A 24,551-nucleotide genomic window follows, 5' to 3' on the forward strand; every position below is an offset into this window, starting at 1 on the left:
ACACTTCTCCAAACAGGACATACAATAGGCCAAGGGACATATGAAAAAATTCTCAACGTCACTAATCATCAGAGAGATGCAAATTAAAATGACTATGAGGTTATCACCTCACACCTGCCAGAATAGCTGCCATCAACAAATCATCAAACAACCAGTGCTGGTGAGGGTGTGGAGAAAAGGGGTCTCTAGTACACTGCTGGTGGGAATGCAGACTGGTGCAGCCACTATGAAAAACAATATGGTGTTTCCTCTAAAAAATTAAAAATTGAACTGCCATTTGACCCAGTGATCCCACTTCTAGGAATATATCCTAAGAAGCCTGAAACATCAATGAGAAAGAATATATGCACCCCTATGTTCATAGCAGCACTGTTTACAATAGCTAAGGTCTGGAAACAGCCCAAGTTGCCCATCAGTCGATGAGTGGATAAAAAAGCTGTGGTACATTTACACAATGGAATGCTATACAGCTGTAAGAAAGAGAGATCTCTTCCCTTTGAGAGGGCATGGAGGGACCTGGAGAGTACTATGCTAAGTGAAATAAACCAGTGAGAAAAAGACAAGTACTACATGATCTCACTTATTTGGGGAACATAATGAACAAAATAAGTTGTTGACCAAAGGAGATCCAGAGTCATGGAAGTAAGGAACAGACTAACACATCTTAGAGGGATGGGGGTTGGGATGGGTGGGAAGAAAGAAACCAAAGAACTTACATGCATATATGTACAACCAATGGACACAGACATTAGGTTGGAGAAAGCAAGAAGGAGGTGGTCAATGGGGGAAAAAGGGGACATTTGTAATACTTTCAACAATAAAAAGTCAAATTGGCAAAAAAATAAAATAATAAAAAAATAAAATCAACATGCCCAAAAAAGTTAGCCTCTCTTTTAGAACATTATGCTTCCTGTTTCCTCAGCTCTGAACAGTATTCTCAGTGTTTCCTTCTTCTGGCTAACTCTTGCCCATATTCTGGAGGGTAGATAAGCACCAATCAAATGCCAATGACATAGGATGTGCTTGATGACTCTTTAACTAATAGTAAAAACAAATAAATAGTAAAACATGATAGCTTACTTTAATATCCAAACAAACCCTTTTCTGCTGTTAAGACTTTCTTAGTCATGATATAGTACTAAAGATTATATTTTACAGTTGATATACATTTTTTGTTGTTGTTCCATGATTTTAATTTAGAATGCTGCTGAGTAGAGTATTTCTATCTCTCATTTTTAAAATGGAATCAAATAGTTAGCTTTTTATATATGTGAGTCCTTGACTAATGTTTTCCTTCTATGGATCAACTGCTCTCATAGAACAAATGATTTCCTATCACAAGTGACAATATTAGAAACAAAATAAAGTATTAATTAAGCAAAAGTAAAATTAAAATACATATATACATCATTATGGAAGTAGAGTCTACCAATGAGCTAAAACAAGAGATATGTCATACCTTTTTCTTCTTCAGCAACTTTTTGCTGGCATCTGCCTTCATAGCAGTAATTTCAGGAACTATTCTCCTCCCATAAGGTGAGGGCATTGTCTCTTCCAATTGAAGTTTCTTCACCTTAGGTTTGCCAACTTTACCTTTTATTGCTTTCCCAGCCATCCCAGCCATTAAATCTTCTCGTTCTTGCGCTTCCACTTTCTGAAATATAATTATAAAGGAGGCAGAGCAAGAACAGTTACATAAATACCTCATTAGAAAAGATAATGCCTACTGCATAAAAAATTAAAACTAACTTTATCCACTCAGTAAGGAATAAAACTTTCCTTTCAAGTGATCTAAGATAAAGTAATGAGAAAAATAATAATAATTCTAAGCAGAAAACCTGAGTTGTAGTCCCAAGTCTGTCTAACTAGCTTCTCATTTGTAATACAAGAACATAACAACTAAATGACCTATACAGTCCCCTCCAATTCTAGGATCCTATATTGTATTATGGAATCAAGACTTCTGATGATGTGGTATCATCAAAATCCTAGCAAATCATACATAAAAGATAGTTCAGCATGAAGCTATTCTTTACTACTGCTTTAGCCATAACAGAAAATAAGAAAAAAATTTGTTCATAAGCAAAGTCAGAAAGTATGAAAATTAAAAGGGCCCATACAGTTAAATTGAACTAAGGAGGTTCTATGTAATAATAAATGAGGATATAATCATGATTAACTTTTAAAACTCTTTATTTTACAAAGTTATTCCTTCAAATAATAAGTAAACTTTGAAAGGTACTAGGGAAAATGCCATCTTAATCTCTTGAAAAGTTATTTAAGAAATCTTGTAGCATGATAGCTTAACAGAAATAACATAAGCTTTTTTTTTTTTTTATCCTCACCCGAGGACATTTTTCCATTTTTTGTACAGAGAGAGTGGGAGGGAGAGAGAGGAAGAGAGAGAGAGGGAAACATCGATGTGAAAGAGACACATCTAGTGGCTGCCACCCGCTCGACCAACCAGGGCCGGGGACAAACTGCAACCGAGGTACATGCCCTTAGCAGGAACCGAACCCGGACCACAGGCGGACGCTCCAACCGCTGAGCCAAACCGGCCAGGGCTGAAATAACATAAGCTTTGAAATCAGACATATGGATTTCAAATCTTAGCACTTCCACTTATTAGTTATAAATCCTTGGGAAACAGCATTTATAATTCATAAAGCACCTACTATGTGCTGGGCATTAAAAATCATGTGATCTCCATTATATAGGTGGGGAAACTGGGACTCTGAGAGGATAAAATTGCTCTTAACCATAATAATAAAATTCTGAGCCAGTTACTTAACCTCTCAAAGCTTCAGGATCTTCATCTAAATAACAGGTTGATAATAAATAAACTTCCTCAGTTGGGGTGGTGGTGAGAGTCACTCTGAGGATTTTTAAGAGTGCAGTGCCAACATATAATAAAGATGCAATTAATTGTATCATTAGACTCTAAAGGAAACACATCAACATGAAATTTAAGGCTAAATATTTTTAATGTAAAAAAAAAATATCCAGAATCAATAAGCTGTTTGGACCTACTCTGCTAATTATCAAATAATAAAATAAATTAAAAGTGAAAAAATTATCATTCACTGGGATTGTTTTGAGTGGTGCCTTTTTAATAATAAGGACATTTATAGGCATAGAAACAAAAAGTTTTCTGTCACTTGTTCATAGTGATCACATTTAAAGCAATATTAGAATATCTTTAATATTAATCAGGAACAATACTTTCCCTTTGAATATATGCTTGTTCCATATTTAATGGATATTAATTTTTAAATGTATAAGGCAACAAATAAAAAAAGTTTCAAATTTTTAAAAATCTAATTCATTGACAATAAAAGAAAATCATAAATCAAGGCATACTTATATTTGTAGCACTTGAAAGATCATTAAGAGAACCCAGAACAATAACACTAAAATATTACAGAAAGTTTATTAGGCAACTAAAATACCCCACCTCATTGTTAACAGCTCTGATTCTGACTTAGGCCATGAAAAGAAAACTAGAGTATGAGGACAATAAAGCAAAACAACTAAAAGGCAAATACAAAAGTAGTATTATATAAGTAATAATAAACAGTAATTACCTTGTGCTACTCAAAATCAGATGATCATATTGCTACATTAATTCTAAAAGTTTTTGAGTTAAATGCTTAAAAACAAATTGGCCAATTTTAGAAAATGTGTACATTTTATATCTTTCTCTACATTTTTAATTTTTTTTTTAATTTTCTCCTGGAGAAAATTATAACAAAAATATTAAAATGTTTCTGTTATAAGCCCAAAGAAACTATCATTCTAATTTCTAATATTCTATTATATATACATAATGATTGCTCTTTGGTGGGAAAACATTAAACTGTATCATCATTAAGCTAATTTGAAGTCAGTTAGGAAATTTTAACTAATGGAAAGCATTAGTATTTTTATTTATTCTAAATTTCAACTCTAACAGACATTCATTCCAGACATAATTGTTCTTTATAACTTCATAGAAGTTTAATCCTAATGCAGTGTATACACACATTAACCTACAGAGTTCAAGGAAATTGAGATAATTAAAAAGAATTTTCATTCTGGCTTCATAAATATTACTTTTCTAAATATGTCTTAATGGAGACTTAACTTACATCCAGTTCTTCAACAAATGCTGCTAAATCTTCTTTCCAAAGATCTGAAGGAGATTTTCTTTTAAGATCGTTGACCTCTCGCCCCTATGATAAAAGAAAAACTAGTGTCATTCAAACATCTAATAATTGAAAAAATGTATAAATTATAAATCAAAACACTTATTTTTAAAAAAGAAAAACAAAGACATGGATAACACTGAAATCGTTTCAAATTATTTAACCCACAAAAGTTCATACTTTTGTATCTCTCTGTTTAATGAGTTCTTCAACTTTTTCTTTAGTAAGAGACCACAGAGACATATTTAAAATATAATTAAAATCAGGGCCTGAAGGAGTTCCTGAATCAGAGGAACTATCATCATGCTGGTTTTGTGTTTCTTCCTCTTCTGTTGCCTGTAAAAAATAATAAACTTTATTTTAAAGTTCTGTACAGCATCAAATCATTGTTGAATTTTATTGAATATGAATTTCAAAATTCCACTAATGCTATGCTCTTAATGCTATGTCTTCAGTTAGTGGAGTAATTTTAGATTATCTGCAAAATTACCTAAAAATATATATTTCCTATAAAGTTTAATTTTCTTAAAATGTATAAGAAAGTCTTCAAAAGGAGTGGTATATTCAGTCCCTATTTATCCAGGAATGTAATAAAAAATTAACGACTTTGCCCAGGCACTATAATTCATGAAATGAGAACAAACCACATCTTAAAATTAATAGAGTGGAACTAATGTTTTATCACTGCATCTTATCAGATTTTTAAATTAGTGAGTGAATGAACAATTTGAAACTCAAAATAAATATCACTTACAAAAAATGTTTTACGATTATACTAAAATATGCTAAGGTACAGTCACTCTCTAAGGACAAATTCTTAATAAAAATGTTCTAAAGTAAGACTAGACATGTAGGAATAAGAAAAAGTCCACTTAAGAATTTAAGAGCAGGTGAGTAAGAGTATGAATTATGAGGGCTATGCTAAAGTTTGACTCATAGGTCTTTTTCATAGAAAGAACTGCAATAAAAAAATCCTCAGTCTAATATTAAATTTCAAAATCCAATGAATTTAATAAAAATTTTAGGTGCCATCACCATTAAAATTTTTAAATAACAATAGACATTATATAAAATTGCATCTAAATTGTTTAAGGCACTCAGATAATTAAAAATGACTGAGTTAACCAGACACTCCATAAAACAAAAAGTTCACTTTTGGTAACCAAAAAAGAAACAAGAAAGTTTTACAACATAATTTAAAATGTTCAGTAAAATAACGTATATAAACAAAGTCAAGTTTAGGTAAGTATACGTTAGAAGCAAAAGAATAAAAATAAAAATAAAAATTGCAAAGTAAAATGCCTCATCACATAAACAAAACTATAAATTAAATTAAGCAACAGTAGCCAAATTAGGAATACTGTTGTTGAGCTGATAGATAATTAATAAGTACCTAGATAACTCGTGATAAATTCTACAGTTATAAAAAATTCATCATGAAACAGTGTATTGCTATGGAATATTTAGATTGTTACACTACTATTAAAATATTATTAGAGGGTCATAAAATCCTGTTTAGATCCATACTTGAGAAGTCTATTTGCTCTAGGTTTTGATGACACCAGAGTATTGTTTGTTGGTGAGCACTCTAAAATATGTGTATCTATTATTATTAAAATGAAGGTGACTAAGAATACTTTCAGAAATTAAAAAAATGAATAAACTTTTCAAGTTCCAATTACCAAATTCTAATATGTTTTTGGAAAAAAATTATAATCTTCTAATTATCTGTTTCATAATTCTCTCTTCTCCAACTCTACACAATAGGACACGCTTGTAAAGGCAGCTTCCTTGTTACTTGAACCCACAAAATGAACCCATGACCAAGATGCTGAGGAAATTTTGATGGTGACAATGAAACTATTAAAACCAAGTACTAGGTTTTACCTATGAAGTCTATTTCCACCAGAAGGGCATTCTCAAACACTAAACACATATCTTTTAAAACTAAGCATTAAATTCATTAGCTCACTAGTTAATTTTTGTTTTAAAGATACAGTTTAAACCAACAGTGATACAGAAGGGCAAGTAGTGTATAAACTATAATTTGGGGTTTAAGAATGCAATAAAACACATTGAAAGGGAAAAAAAAATGTTTGGATTGTCTTAATTCCTAATATTCCCCATCTTATCCTACCCCCTCAAATGATGAATAAGCCTATTATCTCAATATAATTTGCAAAATATACAATTTATTCAAATTGAACTCACTCTAATATATAGCATTCTACTGACTGTGCAAAAAAGCTATAATAGTGTAAATTAAAGCAGCTTATCAATGTAGTTTGATGAAAAATCTGAAAAATATTATGGTTGAGAACTCATAAATGTAGGGAAGTTTTAAGTTTCAGTTCGAGTTTTGTTACATAATCACAACTGTATTGTAGAGATGCTAATATTATCAGCATCATAAGTACACAATATTCTAATTAAGTATCAAAATATTTAATCATTTCCACTCTTCTTCCTTTTGTACATTTGTGTTCTCAATCACAATGTTGTACTGCTTTTTTAAAATTTTCTTTTAATTATACACAACAGCAAGAAACTAATTCTTCAGGAGTCTCAAAGTTTCAATATTAGTACTTTATGATCTGAATGGACAATGTAATTAAAACATCAGACTTTCAATCTGAAGTTCCAGGGTTTAAATCTCCAGCCAAAGATCTAAGCACAGGACAGAATACAGACGGTGCTAGATAAATACTATAATATAGAACATTTTGCCTCTACTCTTTCCAGAAAAAAAATGAAACCAGATCAAGTGAATGGTGACTGGATACCATGTTGTGACCAGAGACTGACCAGTGTAAAATGATTTATGTACCACCAGTGTAGTTCCCAGATAATATACATGCATCTTACAAAAACCACCACCATAACTGACACCGTTTAATGGCAGGCTCAGAAAAAAGGCCAAGGAGACTGAGCTACCTTCTCACACCTGGAGTCATTTCTCCAGGCCCTGGTTGAGTCACACTGGCAAAGTGCTTTGTGGTGGATGTGCACTGCAAATTCCTGTACTGTATCTGTTCTGGGGATAAACAGAAGACTTCAGTCTCCAAACAGAAAACTCAGCACCTTAAGCAGTACTAAATTTAAATTTTAGGGATTGGATTTTTTGTTTTGGAAGTTGCTTTTAAAAGCTTCTCTGAATGTCTTGTTCTGCAAATGATTACCTTTTCTTGTGCTTCTTTCCAGGCTTTCACTGGGTCAGATTCATAACCTCTCTGGACTAACATTTGAATCAAATCTTTCTTTGACCTATTCTCTATGTGAGGGAAAAATAAAGTTAGGATCAAGAAAAGAGATTCAATTTGTATTTGTTTATATTCTATTGATAAAAATGTCTTCTATTTAATAAAGATTTTTCCATTTTAACTAATGTTCAAATTTTTAAAAGTTGTATCTTACCTATAGTAATTTTCCCTTGTATCTTCTCTAAAATGAAACGAGCTTGATTGTTAAGTTTTGTAGATTCTGCTCCCAACATCCCTACAAGCCACTCCTTACGTAAACCATAATAACTTAATCGTAAATCAAAGAATTCTTTCAAAATATCTTGCACAGTCTCATACTTCTTCAGACATCCCATATGATCAAAGAGTACCTAAGAAAAACACAAAGTTTTTGAAGACTACATAAATCTGTACTGGTATTTTTAACTTATGTGACATCTACAGTACTTAAAATCATAATACACTTATATAAACACACACCACACCTTTTAAAAGCTGTTAAACAAAACCAAAATTAAGCACATTTCTGTAAATATTCCTTTCATGACTCCAAGAAACTGATGAATTAAATTCTCAAAACTGTGAAAATATTTAAGACAAATAATCTTGAAAGATAAAAATGGGTTCTTAAAAAAGGTTCTTAATGTGGCTATAAAACCACATAAGGGAAATATTTTTCAAACTAAAAATAAACATATTGTATCTCTAAGTTTAAAATTGTTAAAGTTCTCTTCCTATATACTCAGTGGATATGCATTTGCCTCTCTCTTTTACTTGTTTTTATAATTATGCTATAATTCACCCAGACGTCCTCAATTTTGGGTGGAAATTTTACTTCTTCTCTATCACTTTTCTTGATACTTTTTGATGGCACTTTTTCTCAGACACTGTACTATTGCTGGATTTTTCTTTTACTTTTCTTTAAATCTAAAAGCTATTTGGGAATGGAACAAGGGTAATCATTCATATTAACTTTCTACCTTCCTCCACAATTATATACAAATGCAAATATATAAGTTTAATACAGCAGATTAGAGTTATGAAGAGATAAGTATTCTATAATTAAAATGCTAATGAAGACAGGCATAAGGCAAGTGAAAAGCCTGCAACAATCACTCTCATAACTAACTTTTAGTCAATGTGTGTGTCCTGTGTGTTCATGCCCATAGCACAAATGCAGAGTTAGAATTAAGAGTAGTGGATAATAGTAGAGGAAAAGGAATACATATACCTCTAGATTCTATAGCAAATGTAGGGGGGTGCATTCAGAGTTACTATAGCCACTCCTATCATGAAACCAATTACAAAAATCCACCTTATGGCATGCAAGAAAGGTTAAATAAATAATAAATCTAAACAGTTACCATGGAATTACAAGTAAGAGTAGTTTGAAGTTTAAAAACTTTGTGCAATCCAGCAGCTTCTGCTTGTGCTAGTTTCTCTTCAGTCATTTTCACCACAAATTTCACAGTTGTATCAGTATGGTATTCTTTATAATCAGAAATTAATGCTGGTGTTTTATCTGTTCCATTTAGCATAGGTTCTAATACCTGTTCTTTGTATACCTATAAAAGATTTAAAAATGGGTAATGCTTTTCATGACACTCATGTTCTCATACCACAAGTCACGCAATTTTTAAAAAATTATCAGTTCCTCGGGGGAGGGGGAAACCTCCATCACTATCATCTCCTGCCCAGCCACTACAGAAGACAATATATGGGGATCTCAATAGTGAAAGAAAATATATAAGGTAATGGTTCTGATCTGCTCATACTCTAAAGGGCAAAGGAAAGGCTGACCATATAAAGACAATGACATCAACTAGAACTGACAAGAGATGACATGCATACCTTTAGATTTGTAGCAGTTGAAAATGACACAAATTTATTAGCCATATTTATAAGGGTTCACAACTATTTCTTACGTATTATTCTACTCATTTCAAGACAAACCAACAGTCTCTTTAAAAGCAAGTTTAAGTTACTCTACATTTAGATGAGTTAAAAAAAACTTTTAAATCACTATTGGAATATTCAAAGTATAAATTCAATGGAATGGGTCAGAAATGTATAAAGGAATTTTTAAATACTATACAAACTTAGGGCAAACAAAGATGAAAACATACATATTCTTACCAGAAAGAAATGCTAAAATGCAATCCCTCTTCACAGACAGCTCATATACTAACCTGTGTCCAAGTCCTAACTGGAAGCTCTGTAATTTCTACTGTGTTTCTATCCACCACAAAAATTTCACCACTGACTGCATATTGGTTCTGACCAAGTTCTTGGATCGTTCCTTTAAAGTTTTTGTAGTTTGGGAGCTGCAGAGAAAAATAAAAATAACTTCAGGATCTGACTTCTGTCCTGAGTGCCAATACCACATTTGAATGCCTCGCAGTCTATGGTCTACTGCTACTGACAGATGAACATGACTGAAACTCAATTCTTCTTCCTCGTAAAAGATAAAAAATCATTCAGTCTTGAATTCACAACTTCTGTAAAATTAATCTGAATATTCCCCAATCTCAAAACCTTAGCATCTTCTTTCCTAGTCTTCATGGAATATTACACCCCCGCCCCCCCAAGCCCGCTGTCTCCTACTCCTTCTCCCCTAGATTAATAACCCTTTCAATTCAAATTGCTTGGACATTACTTTGAAAGCCTTCTCCAGTCTTGACCCAATCTAACATTCTACCTTTTCTCCAATGACTTGCCTTCCAGACCACTACTCTTATTCCACATTCTGCTTGAATATTTTGAGTATTCTCACTTTCACTCACTCTATTCAGCAACCCTGATACATATTCAGCTCTCAATACCCCATTCACTTATATAAATCTTACTCATCTTTCTCAGCCTAATTACAAGTGCTCTCTCCCTCTTCAAAAGTCATATTTGTTATATTACTAAGAAGTTGGGCATATAAACCCAGCTGGTGTGACTCAGTGGTTGAGCACAGACCCATGCACCAAGAGATTGCAGGTTCGGTTCCTGGTCAGGGCACATGCCCAGGTTGTGGGCCCAATGCCCAGTGAGGCGGCCAATTGATGTTCTCTCTCATTGATGTTTCTATATCTCTCTCCCTCTCCCTTCCTCCTTCTCTAAAATCAATAAAGAAAAAAAAATTTAGAAGTTGGGCATATAGCATAGGACGTTCTTTCTGGCACACTAAGCAACTATCTTTTGTCCCTGTAAACTTCATGCCCCGATGTCTTGTCTTGACAACAGATTATCTTTTTGAAGACAGAAAACACAGTCTTCTTTTTTATCTCACCATTTAGCACAGTGTCTCAAAGACAGATAAACTGATTAACAGGTAGACAGATACAGATTGATAGGCAAATAGATAGGCCAAGCACACAAGAAGCATGCATTGCTCAAATACATTAAATACTCTAAAATGTATCTTAAAAAAAAAAAAGCTATAATCATAAAGTACTTTGATGGCTTCTGTTAGAAATATTTTTAGGTACTTTAAAGTATTTAGGGGGAAAACAGGTTTTAAATCATACTCATAATCTAATTTTTGTTTTCTTTTAAAATACAAAAATGAAATAAAACTTGGAGCGAAATACATTAAAATATTAACTTTGTTTCCACATGGTGGGTTTATGAAGTATATTTTCCTCTTTATTTATATTTTCTACAATGAGCACTACCATTTCTATAATAAAAATACACCTTTATTTAAGTGTATCATGATAAAAAGAAAATTTCCAGATAATTTTAAATCATGTAGAAGAGGGATGAACATTTTTTTGAGAGATTTTTCTTGGAAGGAGTTTTGGGGAAGAACCGAGCACAGTGAATGATGTAAAAAAGGGCACACATAAAAAATAAGGGGAAACATTAAAATATATACAATGTGTTTTTAAGCATCCTTACAACTCTAATATAACTCAGTAGTTTGAGAACATATCCTAAAGTTACATAATTTTGTCATAAAAACATTATTCTCTATCTACTTTAAATATGTGAAATCCTGAAATACTGAGTATTTTAAAATTTTAATAGTATCTCCTCATAAATCTTATCTCCAGGTCCAGGCTTTTTTTCAAAGTTTATATCTTTTACTATTAGCACACATCAAATTATATATGAATAAAGAAGTTATTGTCTGTAATGTTCTAAAATAAAAATGATTCCAGTGCTTTTCTAAAATGACTGGACTTTATAGTTTACACATTCTTGTTTGTTAAATAAACAGTATAAGCAACAAATTCTAAATAATTACCATGGGATGAGGATCCAAGCCATCTAGCATTCGTCTGACATTGTTCACAATTTCCCTTGCATCATAGTTGGGTAGTTTACAAGCCCATCCAGTTCCAATGCCCTCAGCACCATTTATTAAAACCATGGGAATTATGGGAATATACCACTCAGGCTCTACCCGTTGATTGTCATCATAAAGGAATTTAAGCAGGTTGTCATCCACAACAGGAAAAAGTCGTCTTGCTAAAGAGCTAATAAAAGGGAAAAAAAATATATATGGAAAAAATGTCATGATTTTGGAAATAAAATTTTGTACATAATTTAAGACTACATTTCAAAAAATCTTTTTAAAAGAATGCATTTTTAAAATTTTGATTACATGTGCTTCACAGTAAAATTTACATAGCCTTATTAACCAAATATTTTTCTCTCAGACATAAAAAAGAATAAAATAACCCAATTTTACTTCTGTACCTACCTACCTAAATTCTTAGTATTGATAAATAACTTTTTAAGAATTTCCTCTTACTCTGACTAAATCATAAAACCCATCTTCAGCCAAAAAAGTAAAGTTGAATCAGAAAAAATCATTACATTCATTAGGACTGGTTTTGCCAATTAATAAAAATTTAGATCAATAAACTTCATTTTATTTACTATCAAATTATTTAAAATATTCCTCAACAGAATTCCCAATCATACTTCTCCATAGTTACAATTCTATAAAACATTTAGTTAGTTCCAGTAAACTTCAAGTATAACTTTATACCATTACATCAGCAAACTGTTACCTTAACATTGTGAAAATGTAACGAGGGCTTGCAGCATCTTTGCCACCATGAAGCCGAGTTCCAAACTGACCAATAGGCTGAAGCAAGTTAATGTTGTTACTTCCCACAAAGTTCTGAGCCAAATTCACAATAGTCATCATCAATGCTTGCTATAAAATAGAAACAGAATATAACATTAATATTCTAAATTTTAATTTTCTATATGTATTCCCTAATTTTTATTATAATCTAAACTCTCAATTATTTTACATATCAAAGACTTTATAAAAGGAAAAATACTTTATTATGTATGCTTAATTATCATTCTTTATGCCTATAAGCATAGTTCTCAATTGATTCCAAACTTAATGCTTACTTCTCCATGATGATAAGCAGACATCTCAGCAACAGATCCAGCCAACTGGGCAACTTTTACTTCACGTTTGTCATTCCTTTTGAAACAGGTAAATAAAACTTTTCGTTGGCCTGGTTTAAAGCCTATTTTTAAAAAGAACAATTCTCTTTTAAAAATATTACTTAAAATATAGTTGTAATGTTTCTTTTAGTGACAAAATGTCCTATATATTTAGGAAAGAAAAGGAAAGATAATAGTTTGCTTTTGAAAAATAACTGAAAATAACTGAGATTCTGTAACAAAGTGAGTACAAACTAACATGTTTTGATATCATCTCAGTCTATTCCAAAAATGAAGTACCAACTGAAAGACCACCTTCTGGTCTTAAAGAACTGCTCAGTGGCACCAAACTTCTTTCATAGGAGATTCCAAATACTCACACGTCCAAAATGTCAGTTGTAGCTACAGTAGCAGCAAACCATCAATGAGTTTTAAACCAATATTAGAGTATCCCAAATCAGGATAACCCTTACAAGTAAGAGATGTATGGGATAGTTAAGAATTCAGGGTTTAGAATCTTCCTAATCTGGATACTCTTCTCAACTAGGCCATTTATTATGTGCCTTTTCACAAATTACTAAACCAGCAAGTCTCAGTGTCCTCATCAGTGTAACAGAAATAATTACCTTCCTAACAGAGCAATCATAAGGATTACATGAGATAATACAAGCAAAGCACTCTGCTTCTTTATCATTATTCTTGCTCTAGACCACTGAGCATAGTAATGCATTTTTCAGTATATGCTAGCTATTGTCATCATCATCATGGTAACAGAGCATTGTAGAAACAAGAGGATGATAAACATGGCCCCTTTCCTTTGGAATTTTATCATCTAGTTGAGAAGGCAAAATTAACAAAAATAAAGTAACAGGCACACAATTATTGGCATAGAAGTTTAGGCATCTGAAACCAATTTAGACAGAGACTGTTAGGGAAGACTTCATGGAAGGGATCTAACTTAAAGCTAGAACTTAATGGATGAGTAGAATCCAAAAAATTAAAAAGCGCTAGATAGAAGACCAGAATCTGCTCTAATTACAAGGTAGCAGTTTCTAAATTTTTGTTTTGTCAAGTAAAATAAGCTGAAGTATTGAAGTATAAGGTTTTTGTTTTTTTTTTAAATTTAGCCTCTGATAAATTATGTGCCATTTAGAACTTAAAATTTTAGAACTTATCAAAATCCCATTTTACTATTTATTTTAGGAAGTCTGCAATCAACTTGGGACAAAAACTTTAAAAATTTGTCTTAAAGTTAATTTTCCTGAAAATCTCAAAAAGGGTTTTAAAAGATTCAAATTAAGAAATATAAGATATTTCAGTCCTACCAAAGTATCTCTAAAGCAACTTCTGGATTTTATAATTTATTATAGGGATGACTTAAAGTATATGAAATTAAAATATACTCCATAATATGCAAAAATAAGAAAAAATTTTAAATGACAGCTACTTACCATCAACAAGAGATGGTATAGATCTTTCATTGTCTGAGTTTGAGAAGAGAATCAATTCCTTGTTGATGAAATCATTGTATGTCAAATGCTTTGTTGCTGTACCATATAAAAATTGCTAAGAGAAAAGTTATATAGCAATATTATAATTATTACTATATCAGTTCTAGTCTCTTTCTTTCTTCCCCCAGATCACCATTGTGTATGACTAACCTCTGGTAATCCATGTAACCTACGCTGTCTCCGATCTTCCATAAAATTTGTTAGCCATTCTTTTCTATCATCAATCTTCTTTTTACTGAATGCCTGAAAGATTCCAGGAAATGATTTCACAATATTAAAAATAAATTTCATTATAAAATTAAAATTTATAAAAGCAAGTAACTAATTAAATTCTGGGAAATCTGGTTTTTCCAATATGCTTTTATCAAAAATACACTTGAACAGAGGTCTTTCAATTAAAGAACTATGAAAACAGGGCATAATCAGGGGGTTGAGTGGGAAGAAAAACACTAAAATTAACTAGTTTGGGCATTAGAATTCAAGAGACTTATTACAGAAAACCCAGACTGGGAAGAAAGGTATAGAAGAGAGGGGGGTGAATATGAGGACAGATTTTGTTTTAATTAGCTTTATTACCAATGTAATGGCAGCATCATCTTCAGGACCAGCATATCTAAACAAGATGCGGTGCCTTTCCATATCAGCAAAATATTCCTTTGCTTCTTTAGCTGTACTGGTACCCAACCCTGTACAATTTAAAAAGTAACAATGAACAAAAGCCAGACAGAGAAAGACAAATACTAAATGGTCTCACTTAAATGTGGAAAGTAAAAAAGTTGAACTCAAAGAGAGAGCAGAATGGTGGTTGTCAGGGGCTGGGGAAGGGGGAGAAAGGAAGATGTCTGCTAAAGAGCACAGACTTTCATTCACAGGATGTAAAGTTCTGGCGATCTAATGAACATCATGGTGCCTATTGTTAATAGTACTCTACTGCACACTGGAAAATTGCTGAGAGTAGATGTGAAATGTTCTCCCCACCCCCAAAAAAAGGTAACTATGTGAGGTGATGGATGTGTTATTAACTTGCTTGTAGTAATTATTTTATAATGCATATGTATATCAATTCATCATGTTGTACACTTCAAATATATACAATCTTATTTGTCAATTATATCTCAAGAAAGCCAAAATTTTTTTAAATGAATCATGAACATCAATGATTGTTTCAAACCATTATGTAGAAAGCTGATGGATCACACTGGCAACACCTGTGCCAAGTGATTAATTTTAGAGAACAAAGAAAGACAAATCATATATTACATGCCTCCTGACATAAGTATACAACACCACCTATTAAATGTTTTTGTCATATAAATCTAATCCACATCTGATTGAGCCTCCAATACAACTATCAGTTATCAGAGAATAGGGGCAGAGGAACATACTACATATTTAATGAAACTATAGGGATACTCAGCAAAATCCAGAATGTGACTAATTATACAGGACAAACAATTCAACTTTTTGAACGAATAAATTACAAGAAAAATATGGAAAAAGAAACAATATACTAAGACTTAAGAAACTTATTAACCAAATGTAATGTGTTAACCTATTTGGACCCTGACTCAAAAAATAAATACAAAAACCAAAACATTATCAACATTTTTAATACAAGCATTTTTACACTGACTGAATATTTTACGTTATTAAAGAAAGATATCATAATGGTATTATGAACTTAAAAAAATTCTTTAAGTGATACATACTAAAGTATTATAGAAATAACATAATGTTTGGAAATTATTCCAAACTAATAGGGTGGAAATGAGAAGAATTCAGATGAAACAAGACTGGCCATGAAATGGTGATAGACGAAATATGTGGGAAGCCCATTATACTACTCTCTATACTTTGTAAAGTTTTCCTTAACAGCAATTTAAAATTCAGCAATAGCTATTTTTAAAGTCTAAAACAAACTTTCAAAATATTTTTTAATGCTCTAATAAAAACACATTTATGTCAGGAGTAACTTCTCAAAAATTTAAGTATTTTAAAATACAAACCTTTGTAGTACTTTATTTTCCAGGCTTTCTGGTTTTCTATGTGTTTTTTCCACTCATCAAATTCAGGAATACTGTAGAAGGAAAGTTCCTGCTTATTTTTGCTTGCCTTAAATTAATTAAAAGAAAAAAAAGTCAGTTTTTCTGCTACCTTTCAAGACAACAGTACAAAAATATATTAATGTAAAAAGTACCTTTACAATTGGAGTAATGAACTCTTCAAGAAAACCATGCTTCAAAAGTGATGGCCAATTGTGATGAATGAAATTAATAAGCAGGCCTTTGATGTGAGAACCATCTTGATCCTAAATAAACGTTAGTAAAGAGAGCTATAATAATTTTATGAAATATAATTACTTATATAATCAAATTTTAAAATGTATGAATGCAGCAAAGCAAAATTCCATTCAAATTTTGCAACTGTACATTACAAAAACAGTAGATATTATTCTTTAGATTGTCACAGTGAATAATTTTTCTTAAAATTCAAATAAAGAATATAGCTAATGATAGACTGAATCTTCCTATCATTACAAAATATATTATCATTATATCTGTTCTATAGTTTGCCCAGATTTCACTAAAAGAATGATTTAAGAATGGAAATATATAAAAAAACACAATTATAATGCAACTTCACTAGGCAATAGAAGGCAAAATCCATGGAGAACAGGTATTCACAAGTCTTCTTTTGACATAAAAACTGCTAAATTTCTGCTTAACAATATATAGCAGCAGCTTTTTCAGTTGAAAATTTTTCTATACAAATGCTTTTAGAGTACATAAGAGAAAAGCAGTTGGATGCATAAGAAGTTCTTCCTTTTTAATTTTCAAGTTCTTTCCTAGTCCTTTACTATTCAAGTCTTCCTAGTTTTTGTGCATCCAAAATTATGCCATTATATAGAAATACTAACCATTAATTATCCTATAGATTAATCTTTCTTACTTATAAATTCCATCATTTCCTTCCTACTTATAGGTAGGCTTCAACCCCATAGAACTACATTATGTTCTATTCTTTCCATATTTATTTTAAAACATTTTTATAATAACTAATGGTTACCCAATAAATTACACAATGTAAAATATGCTTCACATAACAGTGCCATTAAACAATGTTTTCTTCCCCGTTGATGTACAATCACTTTCACCTGTACTATCTTGGAGTAAGTCTCATAAAACACATATCAAAAGGACAATCTGAAAAAGATATGAGTTTTAAATATGTGGTGATTGTTAAACCAACCTGATCAGTCATAATCATAATCTTTCCATAGCGTAAAGTTTTCAGAGATTCTGCATCATCATAACTTTTCTTATATTGTAGACCGACTATTTTAATAATATTGTTTATTTCTGCATTTTCCATGATCTGTACATAAAGGAAAAGAATTGAAAGTATTTTAAAGTATTGAAATATACAAAAGATGAGTCACAATTTACATTTAAAAATTCAATAATTTTAGTAAAGTATGAAAATGTCATATATATGTGTGGGCGCATGTGTGTGTGTGTATACACAAATATTTACCTGTTTATGAGAAGCTTCCCGTACGTTAAGAATTTTTCCCCTGAGTGGAAAGACTCCATATCTGTCTCGGCCAATCACACCTAATCCAGACACCGCCAGCGATTTGGCAGAGTCTCCCTCTGTTAGTATCAGTGTACACTCCAGGGAATGTTTGCCACCTGAGAGATATTTAGAAAGACATATACTCCACATTCCTCAATTTTACCAGTGAGAAAAATGAAGCCAGAAAACTTAATAATCACAATGATGATAATAAAAGACTGTAAGAGTCATCTTACATTATGCTCAGTATAGTTTAAATATTATATATTTTATTGAATTCCTATCCCCTGAAAATTAGTAATATGTGGTACCCTGGCAGGTATGGCTCAGTTGGTTGAATGTCATCCCATGCACCATGAGGTCACCAGTTCCATTCCTGGGCAGGGCACGTGCCTGGGGTTGCAGGCTCAAGGACATGCAAGAGGTGGCCAATTGATTTTCCCTTTACCATGAACCCTCCCCCTCTCCCTTCCTCTCTCTCTAAAATCAATAAAAACATATTTTAAATGATTAGTTAACATGTGGAGCATGTGCAATTTTAATGAAGTGGAATTATACTCAACATAAAATCCTATAGTCCCACTATATGTGGAAAATGAAAATTTCCTGTAACTGAATAAATAATAACTTAAATAAAATCTTTTTTAAAAATCTAAATCTTACCAGCATCATTTGCATCATCCAGTTTAGGAATACCTTTGATTTTACTATACTTTACTGATGAACACTTCTTGTTCAGCTGAGTCTGAGCCTTGAATTTCACCCAGTTCAGGATACTTTCTACGATGCCACAATTAGAGGCCTAAAAATCAAAGAATAATGATATACAAACAAGTCAGAAGTTCATACACTTACCCAAAAGTAATGCAATACTTGTTATCTGTGCAGTTATGGGGCAAAATAATAATGATGATGATACGTGCTAATAAATTTTATTCTAACTACAGTAAAACTAATTCCTGCAGTTACTATACTAAAATATAAACACATGAAGAGTGACTCTACTAGGTATGAAAAATTATATTATAATCAACTCCATGAGAAATATACATAGCTTTTCTTACAAGTTAATTTTGCTATAATTAACACAGTAAAAGCTAATCCACCCTTTCTAGACACTAACATTTTTTATATCTGTCAATACAAAAATGTGAATCTTGAATTCACTATGACAAATAAAAAATATTAACATGAAGGGAACATTAGGATAAATTCAAAAACTTATGAATAGTCCTTATTCAAAAAGTTTGGTAATGAGCATTTCAACATTGTAAATTAAGTGTCACTCTGCAGTCAATCAACATGTGACCACATGTTTACCCAAAAAGAAAAAAAAGTGAAGCAGCTCCAAGTTGCAGTTATTTACTTTTCATCCTCCTGGGTAGTTTGATTTTAGGAGTATGAAGAGTTTTCTGGAATGTTTGGGATATAAAAAGAGGTGAAGTATATTACCTAATTTAAACTTAATCTGCCAAAAAATGAAGATTATAAAATCTGAAATCAAATCAGTTCATAATGAGAACTTTTATGAGGGTATAGATTTTGGAAAGCTTTAACATAGGGTTATTTGTATTCTGAATTGATTAGGGTCAGATCCAAAAGTACTATTTTTATAGGCCTTACGCTACAATCTAAAAAAAACTTTTGGCCCAGCTGGTGTGGCTCAATGGATTGAGCATTGTCCCATGGACTGAGAGGTCCTGGTTTGATTCCCAATCAGGGTACATGCTGGGTTGTGGGCTCAATCCCCAGTAGGGGACGAGCAGGAGGCGGCCAATTGATGTTTCTCTCTCACATTGATGCTTCTATCTCTCCCTTCCTCTCTCTCTAAAAGAAAAAAATCAATAAAAATAAAAACAACTTTTGTTTTTGTTTGTGAGAACCTCCTTTTGAAATTCCAATAATGAAATTTTAAAAGTATGTTACCACAATTGCAATTATTCCTCCACCAAACTATAAATTTCCAAAGTGACAGGGCTGTGATTTACTCATCTTTACATTCTCAGTGCAAACATACCTAAAGGAACTTTATATATGCTTATTTAATGTTTGTCGATGGTACTGCTGAATAAGGGAACTGGGGCAATCTTACTGATATACAAGACATTGTAAGAAAATATTAACAGTCATAAGGCTCAGTTATAAATCTAAGATTTATTATTTATTTGTACTTTCACCTTGTTTCAGAAAGGTTAAGGCAACCTAAATAAATATGTGTAAAGTAAAATAAAAATTTTACATATGTAGAATATAAAAAATTGTTATACATGTTACCACAATTTTTTTTAAAAAGCTGTATGATAAAAATCCGTACATCAAGTTGAAATGAATAGAAAAGTTGAAATCATAATTCCTATAAGGACCTGAACACCTGTTGGAGAGATATATGGCTTTATAATGACCAATGCAAAGCTAAAAACACAATTAGTTACATTTTAATTCTTGGCAAAATAATAAATGGTTTTACAAAACTAAGTTTACCATTTGAAGTTTGCAGAATTAAGTGTATAAGTTGCAGTATAAATATGCCTATAACCACAGTTAATATAAGAAAGTAATCATAAATAAACTACTTAACTCTCAATAAAAACACAATGAAAAATAATACAAGTTTTACTCACTGCTTTGAAAAATTTTTCTGACAGTTGGCATTTAGACCCAAAACTTTTGGGCTGCAGAGTCATGTTTTCCTTAGTCTGAGAATCAAAAGTTGGGTTTTCGATAAGGCAATTAATAAAAACCCATATATGGTTTTTTACCTATTGAAAACACACCAAAAAAAAGATCAACATCAGAACTGGTATTATGTAATACTTCAACAGAATACATAAAGCATCACTTACTTGAAATGGTTTCACTGATACACCAGCTTTGTTCTTTTTCTTGACTACTTCAATCAGTTTACCAACAACTTGATCTACTACATAATCCACATGCCGTCCACCCTAAACAGAAAAAAAAAAAAAAAAAAAAAAAGAATAAAAACTTTTCTATAGTAGGGTAGCAAAATATTTACATATTCATTTTTCTAAAATGAGTGTTTCTTTACAACTTTGTGAAGTCAGTGTTATTAAACCCATTTTCCAGAGTAATATGAGTTTCAGAATAGCAGAGTTGGGGATTTAAAAAATAAGGTCTCTGGCCATAGAGTCAACTAGCCAATTTCATAAAAAGTGAAAACAGTTGGGAAAAAAAAAAGACATGAAAGTGAGAATGAAGGCTGGCACGGGGCTGGTAATGACAATTTAGGAACTGTGGCAGCCATTGCTAGTTGTCCATCTAATATCTATTCTCCCCTTTTACTTTATTGACAAATCTAAATTTCTTTGTTTTTAACTGGCAACATGCACAACTACAAAGACGCCAAACTGGATTCCCTTGCAGTTAAAGGTACCCACATGACCCATTCTAGCCAGAGATGTTAGTAGAGGTCTACTGGATGGGGCTTCCAGAAAAACTACTGACTCTGATTAAAAGGGAGAAATGTAGGTAACATACGCATTTTTCCAATCTAATTCTTTCTCCCTGGAACTCAGAAATGAGGCATAGAGGTGCAGCAGCAACTTAATAGACATGAGAATAAAAGCCAGATGCTAAAGCTGGCAGAAAAGAAAGCCAGGGAGAGCATAGGTCCCCAATGATGCTGTTGAACCACAATACTAAACTAAGAGTGCCTATCCCAGATCCCTAGATATAAGAGGAAAAATAAAACCTTTACACATTTACATTAGGTTTCTATTACATATAATAAAATGCAATCATAATGGAAGCAGGATTTCTGTTGACTAGAGCAAGTGGAGTTAGATAATAAAAAAATTGAACACTAAAAATGTTAAAATTTGAAGAAGAGTGACAAATCACTACTTTAGATTATTCTAGGACTACATGTTTGCTTGTATTGTCTAATAATACTTTACTATGGTCATGGATAAATGTTTTTAAATGAGAAGAATTTCTCTTTTTTTTATACGTATTTATTGTTTTTTATTTAAATACATCTTTATTGTTGAAAGTTATTACAGATGTCACCTCTTTTTCCCATTGACCCCCTCCATATAATTTTGAAATCCAAAAACTTAAAGAAGAGAGTTCAAACTTCATAGAATGACAGATAACATGTTCCATAATCTGACCACCCTAAACATACTCATCTTCTATTAGTCTTTCTTCTACATTCTAAACTCAGAACACAGAATAAGGAATTTATCATTCTAAATTTCATAAAACATAAATGTATTCAACTATAAACACTACTAGTATAAACTTATTTCTCAGTGGATGTTAAATTATAAGACAGCTATTCCACAGACAATAAGCTTTCATTTTCATAAGTCAATTTTGTTTTTTTGTTTGTTTGTTTTGTGGTATGTGCCCCTGGTGGGACCGAACCTGGGACTCTGGTCCGCAGGCCAACGTTCAACCGCTGAGCCAAACTGGCCAGAGCGCATTTTCATAAGTCAATTTTGATTACACCAAAGTAGATTTGGGTTTTGGGTTTTTTTTTGCTGTTGATATTGTTGTTTATTTATTTTTTATTTATTATTTATTTAATTTTTTATCCTCACCCGAGGACATTTTTCCATTTTTTGTTCAGATAGAGTGGGAGGGAGGGAGAGGGAGAGGGAGAGGGGGAGGGGGAGGGGGAGGGAGGGAGGGGGAGAGGGAGAGGGAGAGGGAGGGAGGGGGAGAGGGAGAGAGGGAGAGAGGGAGAGAGGGAGAGAGGGAGAGAGGGAGAGAGGGAGAGAGGGAGAGAGAGAGAGAGAGAAACATCGACGTGAAAGGGACACATCAAGTGGCTGCCACCTGCATGACCAACCAGGACCAGGGACAAACCGCAGCCAAGGTATACACCCTTAGCGGGAACCGAACCCGGGTCTCTCTGGACCACAGGCCGACGCTCTAACCGCTGAACCAAACTGGCTAGGGCTTTGTTTTTAATAAAGCATTATTCTACCACTGACTTAGAAGTAAAAGAATTATCATACTTACTTTTGTTGTTGCAATACTATTTACAAAACTGATTTGCTGGAATCCTTTTTCACTCAGTGTAAGACAAACATCCCATCTTTCATTTGCAAGTTCATGAATAACTTTCAGGGCCACTCCAGTTTCATCCAATTTGTCTTTCACATAAAGATCAACATAACTGCGAAATCCATTTACCTATTAATTTGAAAAAGACAAAAAACAAAAAACAATAAACAATCTTATATTGGCAGCTCAACTAGGTGAATGCCATCAGGAACTCTCATACTTACATTTCCCCTCTTCACAACAGCTTATTCTGCAGATACAAACTTTGAAGACTTTCCCCTATTCTACTCCTTACTCCCTACCCTTTAAAAAGCAATTCATTTTATATGTACCTGATAAAGGAATGTTATGAATGGACAGGTAAATTATTATAGAATCTTTCAAAAGTTTAAGTTTTTTAAATAACAAAGTAGACTTCCAGTTTGAGTTCAGACATGGATAAGGCTTGGGGGGGGGGGGGGGGGAGCTTCCACCCTTACAAGGAAAGAGTTGGTCAGGCAAATTGAGATCCCAGGACATCTAGCCATTCTGAAGAGTAGCTCCTGAAGAGTCAGGAGTCTGTAGGAGACACAGAACCTAAACAATTGCTTTACTGGGGCAGAAGCTGCCTAATGTCATATTGCTATAGGACAAGTGTGGACTAGTTATGAGTGTGTGAAGCCCCTGAGGACTATAGTCATAAGGGGTTTCCACTCTTTTGCAGGCTTTTCCTCCAGGAATGCAAGAAGATTCTCATAGAGAAGAAAGAATCTAAAGAAAAGTTCCCCCAGTGGTGCTGGCTACAGGACGATAGTAGCAGCCACTAGGAATTCCACCCAGATCCATCTCCTTTACCAATAAAAACATTAATTTTCTGGGAGAAGGATACTGCTGGAGAACATTGGCAAAATATCACTGTAGCTAGAATAAAATCATTCTGCCCAGCCTTACGTCATCCCATCCCTAAATCATTTAAGTTAAAAAAAAAAAAAGGCTTATTGCAGGGGAGCCTAAAGAAGATTGGATGAGAATACTGGCAGACACCTGCAGCAGCTAGGCAAAAGAATAGAGGGCAAAGGAAAAATCTCTATCACTAGAGGAGGAATAGAAATATTTGTAAAGGCCAAGCCCTTGAGACGCAGGCCCGTTGTGCACTCCAAAGTCTGAGACTTTCAGACATAACCTACCACCATACTAACAGGCCTCCAATAATAACAGTGGGTTTCAGCTGGAAGAGTGGCAAGAGACATACCCTCCTTGAGGGGCAGCTCAAGGGGAAGGCCCAAATCAAAGAGGAAAGACAAGAACAAGGAAGAATTTGAAGTCTCTGGTGCCCAGAGCAACAACAAACTTCAACACCAGTAACTACAGCAACAATAAACTATACACACATCTCATTTCCAGTATAAATTAACATAAATCCTCAAACTAAAACCTGTTTACTCCATATCTATACAACATAGTTGTTTTTCTACAAAAACTTACAAGGCATGCCAAAAGGCAAGAAAAGCACAGTCTGAAAAGACAAATCAGTCATTAGAATCAAACTCAGATATGTCACAGGTATTTTAACTGTCAGATAGGGCATTTAAAATAACTATGATTCTTATGTTAAAGACTCTAAT

At 32.7% G+C, this 24,551-nt stretch overlaps 1 protein-coding gene across 3 annotated transcripts in view; it reads right to left on the reverse strand.

Moving 5' to 3' along the window:
* The window catches only part of TOP2B (DNA topoisomerase II beta), a 67,903-nt gene that overhangs the window by 19,720 nt on the left and 23,632 nt on the right, over nucleotides 1-24,551 (reverse strand). For 2 of the 3 annotated variants that reach the window (XM_036267426.1, XM_036267424.1), the window contains exons 8-28: nucleotides 22,903-23,076; nucleotides 20,757-20,858; nucleotides 20,535-20,672; nucleotides 18,577-18,715; nucleotides 17,872-18,029; nucleotides 17,587-17,712; nucleotides 16,535-16,645; nucleotides 16,344-16,449; nucleotides 14,914-15,023; nucleotides 14,488-14,580; nucleotides 14,278-14,392; nucleotides 12,788-12,909; nucleotides 12,433-12,581; nucleotides 11,661-11,892; nucleotides 9,613-9,747; nucleotides 8,788-8,988; nucleotides 7,599-7,794; nucleotides 7,364-7,455; nucleotides 4,365-4,520; nucleotides 4,128-4,211; nucleotides 1,460-1,654 (exon numbers count right to left, since the gene is read on the reverse strand). In XM_036267426.1, coding sequence (XP_036123319.1) covers nucleotides 1,460-1,654; nucleotides 4,128-4,211; nucleotides 4,365-4,520; nucleotides 7,364-7,455; nucleotides 7,599-7,794; nucleotides 8,788-8,988; nucleotides 9,613-9,747; nucleotides 11,661-11,892; nucleotides 12,433-12,581; nucleotides 12,788-12,909; nucleotides 14,278-14,392; nucleotides 14,488-14,580; nucleotides 14,914-15,023; nucleotides 16,344-16,449; nucleotides 16,535-16,645; nucleotides 17,587-17,712; nucleotides 17,872-18,029; nucleotides 18,577-18,715; nucleotides 20,535-20,672; nucleotides 20,757-20,858; nucleotides 22,903-23,076 — 2,934 coding nt within the window. The remainder of the gene's footprint in view (nucleotides 1-1,459; nucleotides 1,655-4,127; nucleotides 4,212-4,364; nucleotides 4,521-7,363; nucleotides 7,456-7,598; nucleotides 7,795-8,787; nucleotides 8,989-9,612; nucleotides 9,748-11,660; nucleotides 11,893-12,432; nucleotides 12,582-12,787; nucleotides 12,910-14,277; nucleotides 14,393-14,487; nucleotides 14,581-14,913; nucleotides 15,024-16,343; nucleotides 16,450-16,534; nucleotides 16,646-17,586; nucleotides 17,713-17,871; nucleotides 18,030-18,576; nucleotides 18,716-20,534; nucleotides 20,673-20,756; nucleotides 20,859-22,902; nucleotides 23,077-24,551) is intronic. The other variant, XM_036267427.1, reaches the window with a different exon arrangement.

The sequence above is a fragment of the Molossus molossus genome, unplaced genomic scaffold, assembly GCF_014108415.1.
Source record: "Molossus molossus isolate mMolMol1 unplaced genomic scaffold, mMolMol1.p scaffold_m16_p_18, whole genome shotgun sequence".
NCBI lineage: Eukaryota > Metazoa > Chordata > Mammalia > Chiroptera > Molossidae > Molossus > Molossus molossus.